Source organism: Ciona intestinalis, chromosome 4, assembly GCF_000224145.3.
Source record: "Ciona intestinalis chromosome 4, KH, whole genome shotgun sequence".
Classification (NCBI taxonomy): domain Eukaryota; kingdom Metazoa; phylum Chordata; class Ascidiacea; order Phlebobranchia; family Cionidae; genus Ciona; species Ciona intestinalis.
The window spans coordinates 3,789,592-3,807,513 of NC_020169.2; the positions used below are offsets into that span (position 1 = coordinate 3,789,592).

Genomic DNA, 17,922 nt, shown 5'->3' on the forward strand with positions numbered 1-17,922 from the left:
TTAATAACATTCTTAGTTATTAATCTTTAAAACATGTTGAATATAACATGTTAAACATGTTACCTAACAATCAGTTTTTTGTTGTATTTTGTTAATATACTTGTAAAAAAAGTAATTTATTGATTTCTGACTTTATCCAGGCAACTAATGTATGGAAAACATGACAATCCATTAGTTTCGAAACTTTCCGATGATTTTATAGAACAGTTGTTTCAAAAACTCACTAAAGAATCATCGGATATAGAGGAAGGTTATGTGGTTGCTCAATTCTGATCATGGGTTCAAATCTTTATCAATTCCAAGCACTTTAGTTACTTTTTTGTGAAATCTGAAAATTGTATTTAAAGTTCACAAAACCAAAAGAAACATTTAATGAGTAATCAAGATTTTATCTATTTGGAAGTAGGAAGCTTGTAACACTAAATTCATTCTAAAAATCAGTATACAATTTAGACTACACATGATTGTTGCATTTCAAGGCAAAATTAGGTACAGACCATTAGACCTAAAACTATTTTACTCGAAATATCTCTGTGTTTATACTACCATGGAGAGTTTTTATTGTATGTCTATTTGAACACTATTTTAGTGATCACTGGGTTGGAGCATGCCTCTAACCCAGAACTATTGGTTTTAAAGCTCGTCGCTGCTACCACTGTAGGCGTATATGTTCTTAGGCAAGACACTTTATAAAGCACTTGCTCCAATCCAGTGGTCACTAGTAAGTTGTCTAAATTGTCATTCATACATAAACATAAAAATTCCCTTATAAAAACAATCACCGACAAAGTTACACTCAAAGTAGCTAGTATAAGCTCGCACGAGGTATGAAACAGAACATCCGTGTTATAACGACCGTCGTTTTCTGCCCAAGTGAGGTTAAATCAAGTTACATTTATTCATTCATCCACGTAGCGTAAAGGGCCCCGTATTATTACTTACATCATCCAACATTCAGTTAAGGATGCCCACGCGTCAACCAAACAACCCGCACATTTCCTCTTATCTTTAGTTTATTACATCGCATTGGGCCTATACGTACATAGAGGGGCGTGTGCGGTTGACTGGCTCTTGGAAAATGTTAGACAGTGCTTTATTTCTTTGTGTGGAGTTGCATATAATCAGATACATGCACACGTCAAAGTATTCCTGTGTATTTACCACCATGGAGTTTCATGTTTTCTATTTGTTTGTGTTTTTGGCTTTCCTCATTGCTACTATTCAATCAGGTGAGTTTGTGTGATTGTTAAAATTTTCATATAGGCTATATATACGTTGGAAGTTTAGCCCCTAGGTAGGGTATATAACTCACAATAATTAAGCCAATAAATCATGTAATATTTCACTTTGTATATAAATACAACATGGAAAACGCAATAACTATAGCCCTTTGTTGATTCGCAGCAAAATTAAACTCATTCACCGAAAACGCGGAACGTGTTCTAAATGCTTCTGGACCTGCACGGACATACATCAATGTTTTGTACGGGGTGTGCCTTACCCGCCCTCCTTACTATGTGAAAGCAACGGTCACACCCATAAAGAACTCCCCAATCGCTTTCAATGTGGAAGCTGTGAGAATAAACCAATACGATGTTTTGCTTCAAATTGACAGAACCGATGCAACTGAAGGGTGGGAAGAAATGTCGGTACAAGTAAACTGGACCGCATACACCTCTCGAGCTGGTAATGCATTGAATAATTTTGATGTGGTGAGGTGAGATGTGACAGAATTGAATACCTGGACCCTCACGGCTTAAAAAAGCGTTAATAATGGGGTGATTGTTCAAAACACAGTCATGAAGTATGGGGATTAGGTGCCAACGGTATCGCACCTTACCCCACAGAACATATGCCTATAAATGCACGTAGACGAGTTTTGAGAAGTATTATATTGCATTTATTTGTAATTCAATTAATAATGTCAACATAAGTTGTGTTAAACTGATCAACACACACTAAATTTTATCCATATATAGAGAGTTGCGACGATTTGCGTGAAATCGAATCAGAAGATGGGATCTACAATATTTTCGACTATGGCGGTTCAGAATACTCCGTGTTTTGCGACATGTCCACTGATGGTGGCGGTTGGACCTTCGTGGCAAGCATTCATGAAAATGATATGAAAGGTAGATGTACTGCTGGTGATAAATGGTCAAGCGAAAGAGGAAACAACCATAATAACCCTCATGGGGACGGCAACTGGGAAAACAGCAATACATTTGGGAGAATAGAGTACGCTACGAGGGAAGATTACAAAAACAGAGCTTATTTTCAGCTGAATGCATCTAATCTAATGGTTTGGTACGTCCCTAACAACACGAGTTTCTCCGACTACAAACCGTCAGCTTATATTCGATACCGCACTGCCAACAAAACCTTGGCAAAACTTGGAGGAAACTTGCAGGAGATATTTAAATCTTACCCGATAAAATATCTTCCAAAAGCTAATTACAAGAACGGCCCTTCCGCACCTGTGGTTTTTGATCATGGAAACTTAACCGACCTAATGAAAAATTCGGTTCCTAGATTTTTTAGTGAGGTTGAATTTGGATACGTTCAGGTGACTATATACATTAAGCTTTAATTTTGGAAAATTAAGTTCTGTCAATATGTCACACATATAAACTATGTTACATGTGCTGGGCAATGCAGAACGTTTTACATTAAAACTTTAATATTTTTAATATTTATCAATGGGAAACTGTGTTTTTGAAAACTATACTTGCAACTTTGCAAACTATACCTGCACAATCTTTTAAATTTACTTGCATCTTCCAGTTTCGGGCACTTAACGAAGAAAAGTCCGCCTTCGCCTTTTGCCCTGGAGTACGAATAGTTGCATCGAACCTCAACGTGGAACATTTCTGTGTTGGAAGCACCAGTTATCATGTTGGTCACAAGGGTATTGTAGGATACTGTGGTGATTTTTCCGCATTTGATTGGTCCACTGCAAAAGCAAGCGATAAGCTTATACACACGACCTTCTTCTTGTTTTATAGATGAAACTGGCGATGAAACCCTACAGTTTACGGTGTAGACTTATACACAGTGTAAAAAACGTATTGTACAAGAAATCATTTGTTATAATTCTGCTGTGGCCCATGGTCTACTTAACATGTGCTATTACAGTTCTGTGGGGTAAAATGGGACACCTTTGGCACATAATCATCAAAAATCCTGATCGTGTTTTTAACAATTAACACCGGTCTATGGGTGTCGTGAGAGGACACGGTTTTGTAATTCTTCGGATGTTCTTTGTTCACTACCAAATGGGACGAGAAAATAGAATGAAAGGGTGTCCCATCTTCCACCACCCTATAATATATACCATCCCTTATTTCCTAAACTTTGTTATAGCCCTATGTGTTGGATGACATAAATGGCTTTTGGATATCATTTCCTATGAATGCACAGAATTAACTGTTTTTTTACGGAAGCCCTCGCCATTTGCCACTTTAGGCTCATCTTGACCAATCTTATAACGTGTATAGTCGTATGGACTATGGAGCGCATAATAAAAAAGGAAAATAAAAATACCGTGAAATGTATGGCTTCTACCTTGGTTAGACAGCAAGTGGGAATATTACAGTTTTAGCACCCCGCTTAAGTTGTTCAGTCTAACCTGCAGCGTAGCCAACTGGGCAACTGGGACATGTTTGTACGTAGTGATACCTCGACTCGTATATAAAACCGAATTAACTGGAAGCACTGTACTGTAATTGCTTTACTTGCTTGAGTGATTTCGCTTTGAGCGGCGACTGGCGAATGTCTGATTTCGTTTATTGTTGATACACAGCAAAAACTGAAGCATTGGTCAACAGCTAAAAATGAACAGTCATTAAAAGACAGATTATGTTAACTACCGCTCGCGATAAGCGGCTGCATGCCATAGCTTACGTGTGATCAAATAAGCAGTATGAGTTTAGTTTTATAGTTTAAGTTAGTTAGCGACTTAGCGTTAACGTAATCGCTTTATTCTACCAAATGTATTTTGTATTTATAACTGAGTATAAGCTTTCTAAATGCATGACTTGTCAAATTCATATCAGTATACGCTTTTCCGCAGTAAAGGTGAACAAAATCGTGATATTTATTTTCAAACAACAGAGTTTGATTTGCTTCCTTTCAGTTTTACTAAACATATCAATTTTTGGATCTAATATTTGTTCACCCCACCTCTGGCTAATTCAGTTTAACATAATTTCCTACTTTGCCCATTTTGTCGGAATCATTTATTTAGCTGGTCAGCGTATATTATGTCTCTTCTTTTGAACAATACACTTACGGTTTTTTACTCCAACCCAATAGTTACTATTATTTATTGGTTGTCCAAATTGTAAGACATGTAATAAAATACAGACACAACCATCGCTTACAAAATTACATATGGGGTAAAATTTAAATGTGCACAAGGTGTATAAAATATTAATAGGCCATCCGTTATATAATAACTGTCATTTTCTTGCCACGCCAGGATAAATGGGGGTTTTTATTATTCATTCATTTATACATACCGCTATTACATCTTAACTCATTAAATCAATAATTGTAATATGCAGAAGTGTTATGTTGTTTATTTAATTACAATTTACAGATTAAAAGATGAAATACTGCTTTCTTTTGAAACTTAACATACTTTTATAACTTATACTTATTATGCCACAATGGATACAGTAGAATATGGATCAAATACATCATTGGAGTCCGAACCCTGTATTAAGTGGTTTCCATCATTGGAACTGGCAGAACAAGAATTATATAGGCATGAAGTTGATACAATGTGTTCATTTACTTTATTTAAAAAGAAGAAGAATGATCCAGGTAAAAGTCATTCAAATGGATCAAATACAGAAAATGTTGGCATAATTAAATAAAATAGTGAAAGTTCGTATTGTTTTTATCCAGACATGTATAGTGTAACTCTTACAAGGATTTCATTTTATTCATTTCTTTGAAGAAAAAAGTTTGGTTTATAAGTATTCACATTTTAGCCTTTTTAATATTTGTTGTTTCAGATAAGCGACGCATACATTGGGACAAAGACAATATACCATTCTTTGTAATGGAGTTTATTAGGTACCAATGTACACATGGCAAGGTTAACCGAGTGAGACGGGTTAGGCTTTTTTCCTTTTCCTAAAGTGTATATGACTAATGTTTCGCTTATGTCCTATTTGTCCTCATGTTACTTCCGAGTGTTTGTTATAAAACTAAAATAGTAGGGATTGACACATAGAATTATTGCATCATAATACCGATTATTTAACCTTCCAGTTATAATAGCCAATTTATATGTGTATTATTTTTTATTTGTGTCACAATAGGAATTGAAACAATCTTTTGCTGTAGCCTTAAAACAGGTTAAAGGTTTGGTTTTATTTGTTTGCGATTAAGTAAAAGATTGTCAGGTTGACTCAGGTCCTAAACACAACAATCATGTGAATGATTTGTTTTTGGGAAAAATTGAACATTGCTTTTGCTTATCAAAAACCTAGTGTGGCCAGACATATTTCGCCACCTGGCCTAGACTTTCATGGTGGCTCCACCACCAAGCACCCCAAGTTATGACGTCCATTATCCCAATCAGTTTTAAAGAATAGAAGAAAACTGTTAGTTTGCTGTTCTTAAAAATATGTTTAAAACTAGACTCCTGCACTTGTGACGAAGCAATTGCGTGTTAAAAAATCAAGAAAAACAGACTGTGAAGCTTGCATTACAATTCGGGAAATTATAAAATTTCCGCAATTTCAGGTAAATACATTAGATTTTTTAATAATTTATGTGGTAACTGCCTGACTGGTAAGCAGACTTAAAGTTTCTGACACAGAAAACGCATGCCATAACATCTGTCATTTCTCACCACGCCCACGCTCTGATAAAGCAAGTTACATTTATTATTGTTTTTTTTACATTTAAATTCTGACTGTTACCCTTAAAACTAACTAGTAAGTTAATAAAAATGTCAGTCAAATAACAACACATGTATAATTAACTTACTGCATTTCATTTTATACAGGTTGCACCACAGCAGCGTAGTTTTAAGAATAAAAAAACACTTATTTCAAAATTCATAAAGAAAAATTTAGATACCAACAAAGATCTAGTTAAATGCACGCTATTTCGAATGACTTTTCCTGGTCCTGCTGACCATTATGGTCATGAGATTGGAAAGGTATTTATTTCAATTTTATACAGGTTACAGGTATACTGTACGAAACATGGTTAGTGGTTATTACTTACCCTTGCTAATGAGTACTAAACAACTATGCCACTAATTTTTACTTTTTTAGCATCTATTATTTTTTAAGGTAATTCCAGAGACTTATATCGACAATCTTAAAGTTTTGTTCCATTATGATATTGATGTGCCTTCAATCTAACATTGTAGAAATTGTTATATTTTTGACCAAGTATATTACAGGTTCAGGTGGGAACTGTAACAAACCTGAACCGGTTAGTTTTGAAATATCTCAAGGAAATAATCGCTAAAGGAAACTCATCAGTGCCTGAGCTTAAGCAGCTTGTTGACAAGTATGTTGTTGAAGAACTCTTCAAAGATAGAACTCCACCACCACCAACAAATAGAATATTTTACCCAACTGATCATACTATTCGCAATCATTTGTACAAAGCTGGTATTAAAGCGACACCACATCCAAGGCGCAAACGTAAACCAAAACAAGCTTCGTTAGCGCTTGAATCCTCCAATACAGACAATTTTGATATACTTATTGATGCGACTGAAGCCATACAAGATAAATCAGTTCAAACTAATAGGATGCTGGAACTTATAGATACAATTAAAGAGGAAATGTACAATGTTACTTCAATAGATGCCTTGGTACAAGCAGAGGATCTTTTACAGACAGCTTTACAAGTTCTAAAAAACAGTTGCGTTGACACAGTTGTAAGTGATGAGATGGTTGTAAGTGATGAGATGGATGCAACTGACATACAAGGAAAAAGAAAGATGTTACCCATATCAAATGGCGAAGAACCACAATCTAAGTTTCAAAAGATGTATGAAGATATTTTGAGTGGTACATCTCAGCCACAAGTTTTTACATCAGACAGTAATCAGTTGACACTACATACAAATCCTGGGGTGAATATTGTGGTTAAAACACAAGATAAAAGAAAATCAACAATACCAAGAAAAAGGAGTTCAACCAAAATAGTGCCTTCAATAAATTTGATGGGTCGTAATGTAAATCAGCCACTCCTAAAAATTGGACAAAATACACTCTCTTATGTACAACTTATGACTTTGGAAAAATCTGTAAATGCTGTAGATAGGAATTGCCTGCGTTCATTTGACGAAACTTTTCAAGTTGGAAAGTTATGTGACAATATCATTAACAGTTATTTGTGGCAGCTTACCTCAAGATATGATCATGTCATCTATGCTGATACCAGTGTTGGATACATGATTCAGCATGGTGGAGATGTGGGACAATTATGGGAAAACGTTAAAAAAAGTGAAAAGTCTTATGCATTTATTCCATGGAAATCAAAAAGCCAGTATTGGGTTATGTTAGCAATCAATATCAAGAACCGCAAGCTACTATACTTGGATCCAAACCAAACAGATGATATTGATAAAACACAGCACGTTTATGAGGCCAAGGAATTCATCAATCGATCATTATCAGACATTTTAGGATTTTCTTTGACTTCAAGTGCCACCAACGTGCATAAGCCCAATAAAGGGAATATGTCTCCTGGTATATACGTGTGCATGTACGCATACTGGCTAACAAAAGGAATGAGCTTAGTACAACCCCACAAACCTGTATTGTTTCGGAAACATATTTTTGACACCATAATAGGAAATTGTACATTGGGTTTTCAGAACAAAGACAATTGCAAAGTGTGTCATAAAAATATCAGACATATAACTGGCAACAGTACATTGTGGGTAGAGTGCTCATCTTGTCAACAGTGGTATCATGCGCAATGTGTGGGAATGTCTGAAGAACAACTTATATGTGATGCTGATTTTTCATGTCCAAGAGATCTGAACTGATTATTGACATTATCCCAAACCATAATTTGGTGTTCAGTTTAAACATATAAAATGTAATGGTTTAACATGTGGTCATATATTCACATATTTAAAATTTACTGTGACAAATATTATAAATTGAATTTGTTGTACCATAGTTTTCTCCCATTAAAACAAATCTGTACCTAAAATAATAAAAAGAATATATATGTAACAATGACATAAATACATTTTTTTATGAAACAATCACTTTGTTCTGCTGTGCATGTTGCTGCTCGGTTGGGAGTGATGTTTCAGCATTACAAGTTATTGGGTTGGTACCAGACAAAGTGTATCCCGTGTTACATGTGTATGTCACTTGTTCCAAGTTGGTGTGTGGTACAGCTGGTGGGAAACTAGCTTAAGGTCAAATAGGTGGTTTTGGACAATGAATCCACCACATTCAGATTGTTTTATTTAATTTTAGAAGTTGTTATTACAAAGACCACTTAAAGTAATTTTTGAAAGAGTCTGTTGCAACAGGTAAACTGACGTCACATTACCCAATCACAATTTTTCATTAATCAATGTCAACACTGCGGGTACCACTTAACTCAGACTATTCTAATCAGACCATACATGTTTAGGTATCTATGAACAGACCCCCGTTTCCTTTGTGGTAACATTTAAAAAACAAGAACTAACTAACGAACGACATAAACACGCCACTACTGGCACTGACACCTCGAGGTTAGTCAAGCTTCATGGCGGGCTTTAACGTGCGCTTGCCCGGCCGTCAAGTAAGCTTTTGTCCGAAACTCGTGTGTGCTTGTATACCAGAAAAAGAAATAAAGTACAGCAAGATATACCGTTTGAAAGTGAACTGTTTGGTAGCTGGTTATAAAACCAATTAGAACTAAACAAATTAAACCCTTATTGTGTATATCTGTCTTTAGATTATCGGATGTAGGTTATAGCTTACCTATGATCAAATTAGCAATAAGAGTTTAGTTTTATAGTTTAAGTTAGTTGGCGTAATGTTATCGCTCGTGAATTAGCTATAAGTTGTAACATTTGTGCGAAATTTATTCTACTAAATGTATTTTTAAGTATAACTGCCAATTTTTTTTACTCCAGCGGTCGAATTTGCGGTTTTCAAACTCATTTTTTTTCAAAAGCTGTTTTGTATTTTAAAACTTTGATGGTAGCTTTAGATCACATTTGAGCATATCTATCAATACACAAATTTTGATTTTTCGTTGGTATGTCCCTTTAATGTGGATTTTACAAGCCATTCAGGAAGCTTATCGAAAAATTTAAACATAATAAAGTCTATGTTTTACAGTTTTTTTTTATATATTCTTGAAGAAGAAACATTTATTATACCAAATCTAAAATAAAATTTGAATTTTCTTTAGTATTTTAGAAACTAGAAACGATCAAAGTTGAGTGAATTTTTTTCTTATGGGAAATCCCATGCATTGCGCAACGGCCAATTTTTTTTACTCCAGCGGATTTTTTTCACGCGATTTTTTATAAGCGGTATCGTTTTGGCACACTTCAATGGTACGTTTAGGTTACATTTGAGCATATCTATCCATATACAAATTTTCATTTTTTTGTTGGTATGCCCCTTTAAGTACGTTTTCTGCAGCTAAGGGGAACAAAGTCGTAACGTTTTTTTTCAAAAAAACAAAACTTGATATGCTTTCTTTCACTGAGCATTAACTAGTTTAACATCATTTTTGATGCTCAATACAACTACCATTGTTTGTCTTCTTTTAACAATTTTATGGGTATTTACTTCAACCCAATGGTTACTATTATTTATTGGTTAACCAAATTGTAAGACAGCATAGGAATACACAAACAATAAAGAATTAAATACTCACAAGTGACAAAATTACATACATATGTGGTAAAATGTAAGTGTGGACAAGGTGTATTAAAAAGGCCTTATGTGTTTTATAACAACTGTCTTTTTCCTTAAACGCCGCTAATAGGGATGAGAATCTTCCGCGCATTCACGGATTTCTGACTTTTTTTCGTCAAAAAGGTCATTTCTGTGAATCGTCTAGATCCGCTTAGAAAAAAAATTTTTGGGAGGGTACTCATAAACGACCATGCAGTTGACGACTGGATAACGTATATAGCGGATATAAATAGGAGTTATATATTTAGTATGTTTTTATTTATACCTTCACTAATCAATATTTATAATATCCCAAAATGATATGTCTTTTATTTAATTACAATTTACAGATTAAAAGATGAAATACTGCTTTGTTTTGGAACTTAACATACTTTTGTAACTTATACTTATTATGCCACAATGGATACTGTAGAATATGGATCAAATACATCATTGGAGTCCGAACCCTGTATTAAGTGGTTTCCATCATTGGAACTGGCAGAACAAGAGTTATATAGGCATGAAGTTGATACAATGTGTTCCTTTACTATATCTAAAAAAAAGCAAACTAATGCAGGTAAAAATTATCAATGAGCAAAACTGATCAAATACAAAGAGTGTTAGCATAAATATTTAGCATAAATAGTTAATGAAAGTTTATTTTTGTGTTTGTCCATCCATGTAAAGTGTAACTCTTACCAGTTTTTCATTTTATTTATTATTTTTGAAAAAAAGTTGGGTTTATATTAAATGAAGTATTCATAGTTTGATTTAAGCTTTTAATATTTTTTGTTTCAGACAAGCGGCTGGTACATTGGGACAAAGATAACATACCATTCTTTGTAATGGAATTTATTAAGTACAAATGTACACATGGCAAGGGGCCGGGCACCAGAGATAGACGGGTTAGGCTCTTTTTTTATTCTTTTTGACTAATGTTTCGCCTATTTCCTTTTTGTCCTCTTGTTACTTCTGCTTTTCTTATATATCACAGGCATCGGCATTATAACATTCGCAGTCCGGCATAGTGGTTAGTGCCTGTAACCCAGAGGTAATGAGTTAAAGGCTTGACGCTGCTACCATTGTGGGCGTATGTGTCCTTGGGCAAGACACTTAACGACAATTGCTCCAACCCAGTGGTTACCAATTTATCAGCCCTACATAAAAAAATAAATTAATCCCCCTCAAAATAATCACCCACAAAGTAACATACATGGTAACTCGTAAGCTGGCACGAGGTGTTAAACCTGTGTGATAACGACTGTCATTTTTCGGACATGCGAGGATAAAGTAAGTTACATTATTTCATTTATTCAACATTGAGAATTCTGATCAAGATAATAGGCTAGTTACGTTTTATGTTTTAAAATAATATGATACACATTTTTGTTGAAGCATTTTTTATAATTAGAGAAATTAAATGAATGAGCAACATTGCTGCTAAACAGTAAATACCTTTAATGATCCCAGTCAGCTTCAAAACTAGTATAGTTTGCTTTTCTTAAAAATTTGTTTGAAAACCAATAAATAAAAAACTAATAACAATGTTACACAAAAGATTAGTAAAAAAGGGGTGACATCTAGGCCACTTCTGTTTGTTATTTATGTACTGAGTCTTAGTCTTGCCACAACGTATACCTCTAACTTATAGAATCCTGCACTTCCCCCAGCGAAGAAGCATATGCGTGTTAAAAAAACAAGAAAACAAGATTGTAAAGCTTACATTACAATTAGGAAAATTATAAAATTTCCACAATTCCAGGTAAAATACATTTACTTTTTATGTGCTAACTTGTAAGCGGGATTGAAATGTTTGAAACATAATACTCTTGTTATAACAAGTGTCATTTCTTACTATGGATAGTTATATTCCTTTATTTTTTTCATGACATTTGATAAAAAAAATTGTAGTCAAATAACAGCAAATGTATAATTAACTTATTGCAATCTATTTTATACAGGTTGCACCACATCAGCGCAGTTTAGGGTCTAAAAAAAAACTTATTTCCAAATTTATTAAGACAAATTTGGACACCAACAAAGATTTAGTTAAGTGCACGCTATTTCGAATGACTTTTCCTGATGCTGGTGACCATCATGGCCATGAGATTGGAAAGGTAATTGTTTACATGTTTAAAGTCCTAGAATTTTGTTTATTATGATATTTTTGACCAAATTTATTTCAGGTTCAGTTGGGAACTGTAACAAACCTGAACCGGTTAGTTTTGAAATATCTCAAGGAAATAATCGCTAAAGGAAACTCATCAGTGCCTGAGCTTAAGCAGCTTGTTGACAAGTATGTTGTTGAAGAACTCTTCAAAGATAGAACTCCACCACCACCAACAAACAGAATATTTTATCCAACTAATCGTACTATTCGCAATCATTTGTACACAGCTGGTATTAAAGCAACACCACAACCAAGGTGCAAACGAAAATCGAAACAAGCTTTGTTACCCCTTGAATCGTCTAATACAGACAATTTTGATATACTTATTGATGCGACTGAAGTCATACAAGATAAATCAGTTCAAACTAATAGGATGCTGGAACTTATAGACACCATTAAAAAGGAGATGTACAATGTTACTTCAATAGATGCCTTGGTACAAGCAGAGGATCTTTTACATACAGCTTTACAAGTTCTAAAAAACAGTTGCGTTGACCCAGTTGTAAGGGATGAGATGGTTGTAAGTGATGAAATGGTTGCAACCAGCATACAGGGAAAGCGAAAGATGTTTCCAGTGTCAAATAGTGAAGGACCACAGTCTAAGTTTCAAAAAATATATGAGGATATTTTGGTTGGTACATCTCAGCCACAAGTTTTTACATCAGACAGTGATCAGTTGACACTTCATACAAATCCTGGGGTGAATATTGTGGTTAAAACACAAGATAAAATCAAATCAACACTACAAAAGAAAGGGAGTTTAACCAAAATAGTGCCTTCAATAAATTTGATGGGTCTTAATGTAAATCAGCCACTTCTAAAGATTGGACAAGATACACTCTCTTATGTACAACTTATGACTTTGGAAAAATCGGTAAATGCTGTAGATAGGAATTGCCTGCGTTCATTTGACGAAACTTTTCAAGATGGAAAGTTATGTGACAATATCATTAACAGTTATTTGTGGCAGCTTACTTCAAGATATAATCATGTCATCCATGCTGATACCAGTGTTGGATACAGAATTCAACATGGTGAAGATGTGGGACAATTATGGGAAAATGTTAAAAAAAATGAAAAGTCTTATGCATTTATTCCATGGAAATCAAATGGCCAGTATTGGGTTATGATAGCAATCAATATCAAGGAGCGCAAGCTGTTGTACTTGGATCCAAACCAAACAGATGATATTGATAAAACACAGTATATTTATGAGGCCAAAGAATTCATCAATCGTTCATTATCAGATATTTTAGGATTTTCTTTGACTTCAAGTGCCACCAACGTGCATAAGCCCAACAAAGGGAATATGTCTCCTGGTATATACGTGTGCATGTACGCATACTGGCTAACAAAAGGAATGAGCTTAGTACAACCCCACAAACCTGTATTGTTTCGGAAACATATTTTTGACACCATAGTTGGAAATTGTACATTGGGTTTTCAGAACAAAGACAATTGCAAAGTGTGTCATAAAAATATCAGGCATATAACTGGCAACAGTACATTGTGGGTAGAGTGCTCATCTTGTCAACAGTGGTATCATGCACAATGTGTGGGAATGTCTGAAGAACAACTTATATGTGATGCTGATTTTTCATGTCCAAGAGATCTGAACTGATTATTGACATTATCCCAAACCATAATTTGGTGTTCAGTTTAAACATATAAAATGTAATGGTTTAACATGTGGTCATATATTCACATATTTAAAATTTACTGTGACAAATATTATAAATTGAATTTGTTGTACCATAGTTTCTCCCATTATAAACAATAAATCTGTACTTAAAATAAAAAGTCTGTACTTAAAATAAATTTATTAGTTTCCAAACTGTAAGACAGCATAGAAATACAAAAAACAATCAACAATTAATCGCTCACAAAATTTCATGTATATATTTCTGGTAAAACGTAAGTGTGCACAAGGTGTATGAAAAAGGCCTTTAGTGTTATAACAACTGTCTTTTTTTCTTTATTGGTACAATAAATAGGGGTGATTTATCTAATATCTATTTATTTATAGGTATTGGGTATACCTTCATTAAATCAAAATTTATAATATGCAGAAATGTTATGTCTTTTATTTATTTAAAATTTACAGATCAAAAGTTGAAATACCACTTTTGTTTAAAACTTAACAAACTTTTGAAACTTATACTTATTATGCTTCAATGGATACAGTAGAAGATGGAACAAATACATCCCTGGAGTCCGAACAGTGTGTTAAATGGTTTCCATCATTTGAACTGGCAGAACAAGAATTATACAGACATGAAGTTGATACAATGTGTTCCTTTACTGTATTTACAAAAATGAAGAATGATCCAGGTAAAAGTCATTCTAATGGCAAACCGATCAAATACAGAGAATGTTGGCGCAATTAAATAATGGAAGTTTGTTTTTGTGTTTATAGATCCATTTAAACTTTAACTCATACTAATTTTTATTTTTTGAAAAAAAGTTGGATTTATAATGAAGTACTACTTATTTTAGCGTTTAATATTTGTTGTTTCAGATAAGCTGCGCATACAGTGGGACAAAGATAATATACCATTCTTTGCAATGCGATTTATTAAGTACCAATGCACACATGGCAAAGGCTACAAAGGAAAACAGGTTTGACTATTTTTTTTATCAACCATGTCCTGTTTGTCCTCTTGTTACTTTTGCTTTTTATACATATCACAGACATAGGCAGTATAACAAACATTGAGTATTCTTATAAAAAGTTTGGTGGCAAGATAATAGTTTTTGTTTTAAAATATTATGATATCATTTTTGATATAAGCAAATTTTAGCTAATAGAAGAATTTAAATTAAAATATTTCTACAAAACATACCATGTTATTTAATTTCAAACAAAGTAAGCAATGATAAACAACTGTCCCGCGCTGTGGTAAGTGGCGCGCCTGCCTGTAACACAGAGGTAATGGGTTCAAGGCTCGACACTGCTATCAGTGTTGGCGTATGTGTCCTTGGGCAAGACACTTAACGGCAATTGCTCCAAACCCAGTGGTCACTAATGGGTTGTCTAAATTATTAGCCATACATAAAAAAATTTAAAAAAAAATTTAAAAAAATAATTACCCACAAAGGGTCATTAATGCATTCATTATTTATTCTGTAAGAGCTTGAAAACAGGTTAAATGTTTGCTTTTACTTGTAAATGATTTGTTTTAGGAAAAAATTGCTTTTGTTTTATAAAAAACTTAGTGTGGCCAAACTGGTGCCAGCACCCTAGGACCTAGGTTATGACTCCCACGATCCCAGCCAACTTCAAAAAATAGAAGAACAAAAACTAGTATAGTTCACTGTTTTTAAAAATATGTTTAAAAAACAATGAAAAAACTGATTACCAATGTTACATAAAAAATGTAACAAGCCCTGATTGTCTTTAGGTTGTATTATAAATGTTTAGGATCTATTCTATGTGGTAGGATTCCTGGGGTCTAGGTCCGATTTAGCTTGTTACCCCAAAACCTAGGCTGCTTATGTTTGTTGTTTATGAACTAAGTCTTAGTATTGCTACAACGTATACCTCTAATTTATAGACTCCTGTAATTAGCCTTGGGAAGAAGCATATGCGTGTTAAAAAATCAAGAAAAACAGATTGTGAAGCTTGCATTACAATACGGGAAATTATAAAATTTCCACAATTCAAGGTAAAAATACTTTTACCACACCACTTTTTTAAAAGTTATCAGTGTGGTAGTTTGTAGGTGAGCTTGAGGTGTTTGAAACATAATACTTGTGCTATAATAACTGTCGCTTCCCACCACGCTAAAATAAAGTAAAAGTTACATTCAAATTCTCAATGTAACCCTCGAACTTTTTACCAGTAAGTTAATAAAATGTCAGTCAAATAACAACAGATGTATATTTAACTTATTGCAATAAATTTTATTAAGGTTGCACCACAGCAGCAAAGGTTAAAGAAAAAAAAAACACTTATTTCTAAGTTTATAAAGAAAAATTTGGACACCAACAAAGATCTGGTTAAATGCACGCTATTTAAAATGACTTTTCCTGATGCTGGTGACCATTATGGCCATGAGATTGGAAAGGTAATTGTTTACATGTTTAAAGTCCTAGAATTTTATTTATTATGATATTTTTGACCAAATTTATTTCAGGTTCAGTTGGGAACTGTAACAAACCTGAACCGGTTAGTTTTGAAATATCTCAAGGAAATAATCGCTAAAGGAAACTCATCAGTGCCTGAGCTTAAGCAGCTTGTTGACAAGTATGTTGTTGAAGAACTCTTCAAAGATAGAACTCCACCACCACCAACAAACAGAATATTTTATCCAACTGATCGTACTATTCGCAATCATTTGTACACAGCTGGTATTAAAGCAACGCCACAACCAAGGCGCAAACGTAAACCAAAACAAGCTTCGTTACCCATGGAATCGTCTAATACAGACAATTTTGATATACTTATTGATGCGACTGAAGCCATACAAGATAAATCAGTTCAAACTAATAGGATGCTGGAACTTATAGATACAATTAAAGAGGAAATGTACAATGTTACTTCAATAGATGCCTTGGTACAAGCAGAGGATCTTTTACAGACAGCTTTACAAGTTCTAAAAAGCAGTTGCGTTGACACAGTTGTAAGTGATGAGATGGATGCAACCAGCATACAGGGAAAGCGAAAGATGTTTCCCATTTCAAATAGTAAAGGACCACAATCTAAGTTTCAAAAAATATATGAGGGTGTTTCGGTTGGTACATCTCAGCCACAAGTTTTTTCACCAGACAGTGATCAGTTGACATTACATACAGGTAAAAGAAAATCAACAATACCAAAGAAAAGGAGTTCAACCAAAATAGTGCCCTCAATAAATATGACGGGTCGTGATGAAAATCAGCCACTTCTGAAGGTTGGACAAAATACACTCTCTTATGTACAACTTATGACTTTGGAAAAATCTGTAAATGCTGTAGATAGGAATTGCCTGCGTTCATTTGACGAAACTTTTCAAGTTGGAAAGTTATGTGACAATATCATTAACAGTTATTTGTGGCAGCTTACTTCAAGATATAATCATGTCATCCATGCTGATACCAGTGTTGGATACAGAATTCAACATGGTGAAGATGTGGGACAATTATGGGAAAATGTTAAAAAAAATGAAAAGTCTTATGCATTTATTCCATGGAAATCAAATGGCCAGTATTGGGTTATGATAGCAATCAATATCAAGGAGCGCAAGCTGTTGTACTTGGATCCAAACCAAACAGATGATATTGATAAAACACAGTATATTTATGAGGCCAAAGAATTCATCAATCGTTCATTATCAGATATTTTAGGATTTTCTTTGACTTCAAGTGCCACCAACGTGCATAAGCCCAATAAAGGGAATATGTCTCCTGGTATATACGTGTGCATGTACGCATACTGGCTAACAAAAGGAATGAGCTTAGTACAACCCCACAAACCTGTATTGTTTCGGAAACATATTTTTGATACTATAGTCGGAAGTTGTACATTGGGTTTTCAGAACAAAGACAATTGCAAAGTGTGTCATAAAAATATCAGGCATATAACTGGCAACAGTACATTGTGGGCAGAGTGCTCTTCTTGTCAACAGTGGTATCATGCACAATGTGTGGGAATGTCTGAAGAACAACTTATATGTGATGTTGATTTTTCTTGTCCAAGAGATTTAAATTGATTATTGACAATTGACATTATCCTAAACCATAGTTTGGTGTTCATAGTGTTGAGTTAAAACATAAAATTGTAATGGTTAAATATGTTATCCTATATTCACATTAAAAAACTTTATTATTTCTTTTCAAAAATTTTTTAATTCCCTTAAAAAATTTTTATTA

The 17,922-nt window shown here is 34.0% G+C and overlaps 4 protein-coding genes across 6 annotated transcripts in view; all 4 read left to right on the plus strand.

The window, feature by feature from the left end:
- LOC100183054 overlaps positions 1-573 on the plus strand; it is a 5,439-nt gene extending 4,866 nt beyond the window's left edge. Inside the window, exon 11 of the mRNA XM_018811597.2 lies at positions 141-573. Within this exon, the coding sequence (XP_018667142.1) occupies positions 141-273 (133 nt within the window). The 3' untranslated portion in view covers positions 274-573. The remainder of the gene's footprint in view (positions 1-140) is intronic.
- Positions 574-948: 375 nt separating this feature from the next.
- Positions 949-3,412, plus strand: LOC100180702 (intelectin-1a-like). Its single transcript, XM_018811444.2, has 4 exons — positions 949-1,229; positions 1,405-1,686; positions 1,980-2,566; positions 2,785-3,412. The coding sequence occupies exons 1-4, from the start codon at positions 1,079-1,081 to the stop codon at positions 3,007-3,009; spliced, it is 1,245 nt and encodes a 414-aa protein (XP_018666989.2). The 5' UTR covers positions 949-1,078; the 3' UTR covers positions 3,010-3,412.
- A 1,167-nt stretch (positions 3,413-4,579) lies between these two features.
- LOC100179154 lies at positions 4,580-8,336 on the plus strand. 2 transcript variants are annotated; one of them, XM_009860033.3, is made up of 5 exons: positions 4,580-4,827; positions 5,022-5,122; positions 5,653-5,757; positions 6,023-6,178; positions 6,428-8,336. In XM_009860033.3, the coding sequence occupies exons 1-5, from the start codon at positions 4,671-4,673 to the stop codon at positions 8,030-8,032; spliced, it is 2,124 nt and encodes a 707-aa protein (XP_009858335.1). In that variant the 5' UTR covers positions 4,580-4,670; the 3' UTR covers positions 8,033-8,336. The 2 variants fall into 2 exon arrangements, with proteins under 2 accessions (XP_009858335.1, XP_002131976.1); XM_002131940.5 differs by having other exon boundaries at positions 5,022-5,113.
- Positions 8,337-10,232: 1,896 nt separating this feature from the next.
- Positions 10,233-17,881, plus strand: LOC100176832. 2 transcript variants are annotated; one of them, XM_009860032.3, is made up of 7 exons: positions 11,554-11,664; positions 11,864-12,019; positions 12,089-14,403; positions 14,591-14,691; positions 15,627-15,737; positions 15,984-16,139; positions 16,209-17,881. In XM_009860032.3, the coding sequence occupies exons 3-7, from the start codon at positions 14,247-14,249 to the stop codon at positions 17,760-17,762; spliced, it is 2,079 nt and encodes a 692-aa protein (XP_009858334.1). In that variant the 5' UTR covers positions 11,554-11,664; positions 11,864-12,019; positions 12,089-14,246; the 3' UTR covers positions 17,763-17,881. The 2 variants fall into 2 exon arrangements, with proteins under 2 accessions (XP_026689851.1, XP_009858334.1); XM_026834050.1 differs by lacking the exons at positions 14,591-14,691; positions 15,627-15,737; positions 15,984-16,139; positions 16,209-17,881 and adding exons at positions 10,233-10,479; positions 10,701-10,807 and having other exon boundaries at positions 12,089-14,144.
- The last annotated feature ends 41 nt before the right edge of the window (positions 17,882-17,922 follow it).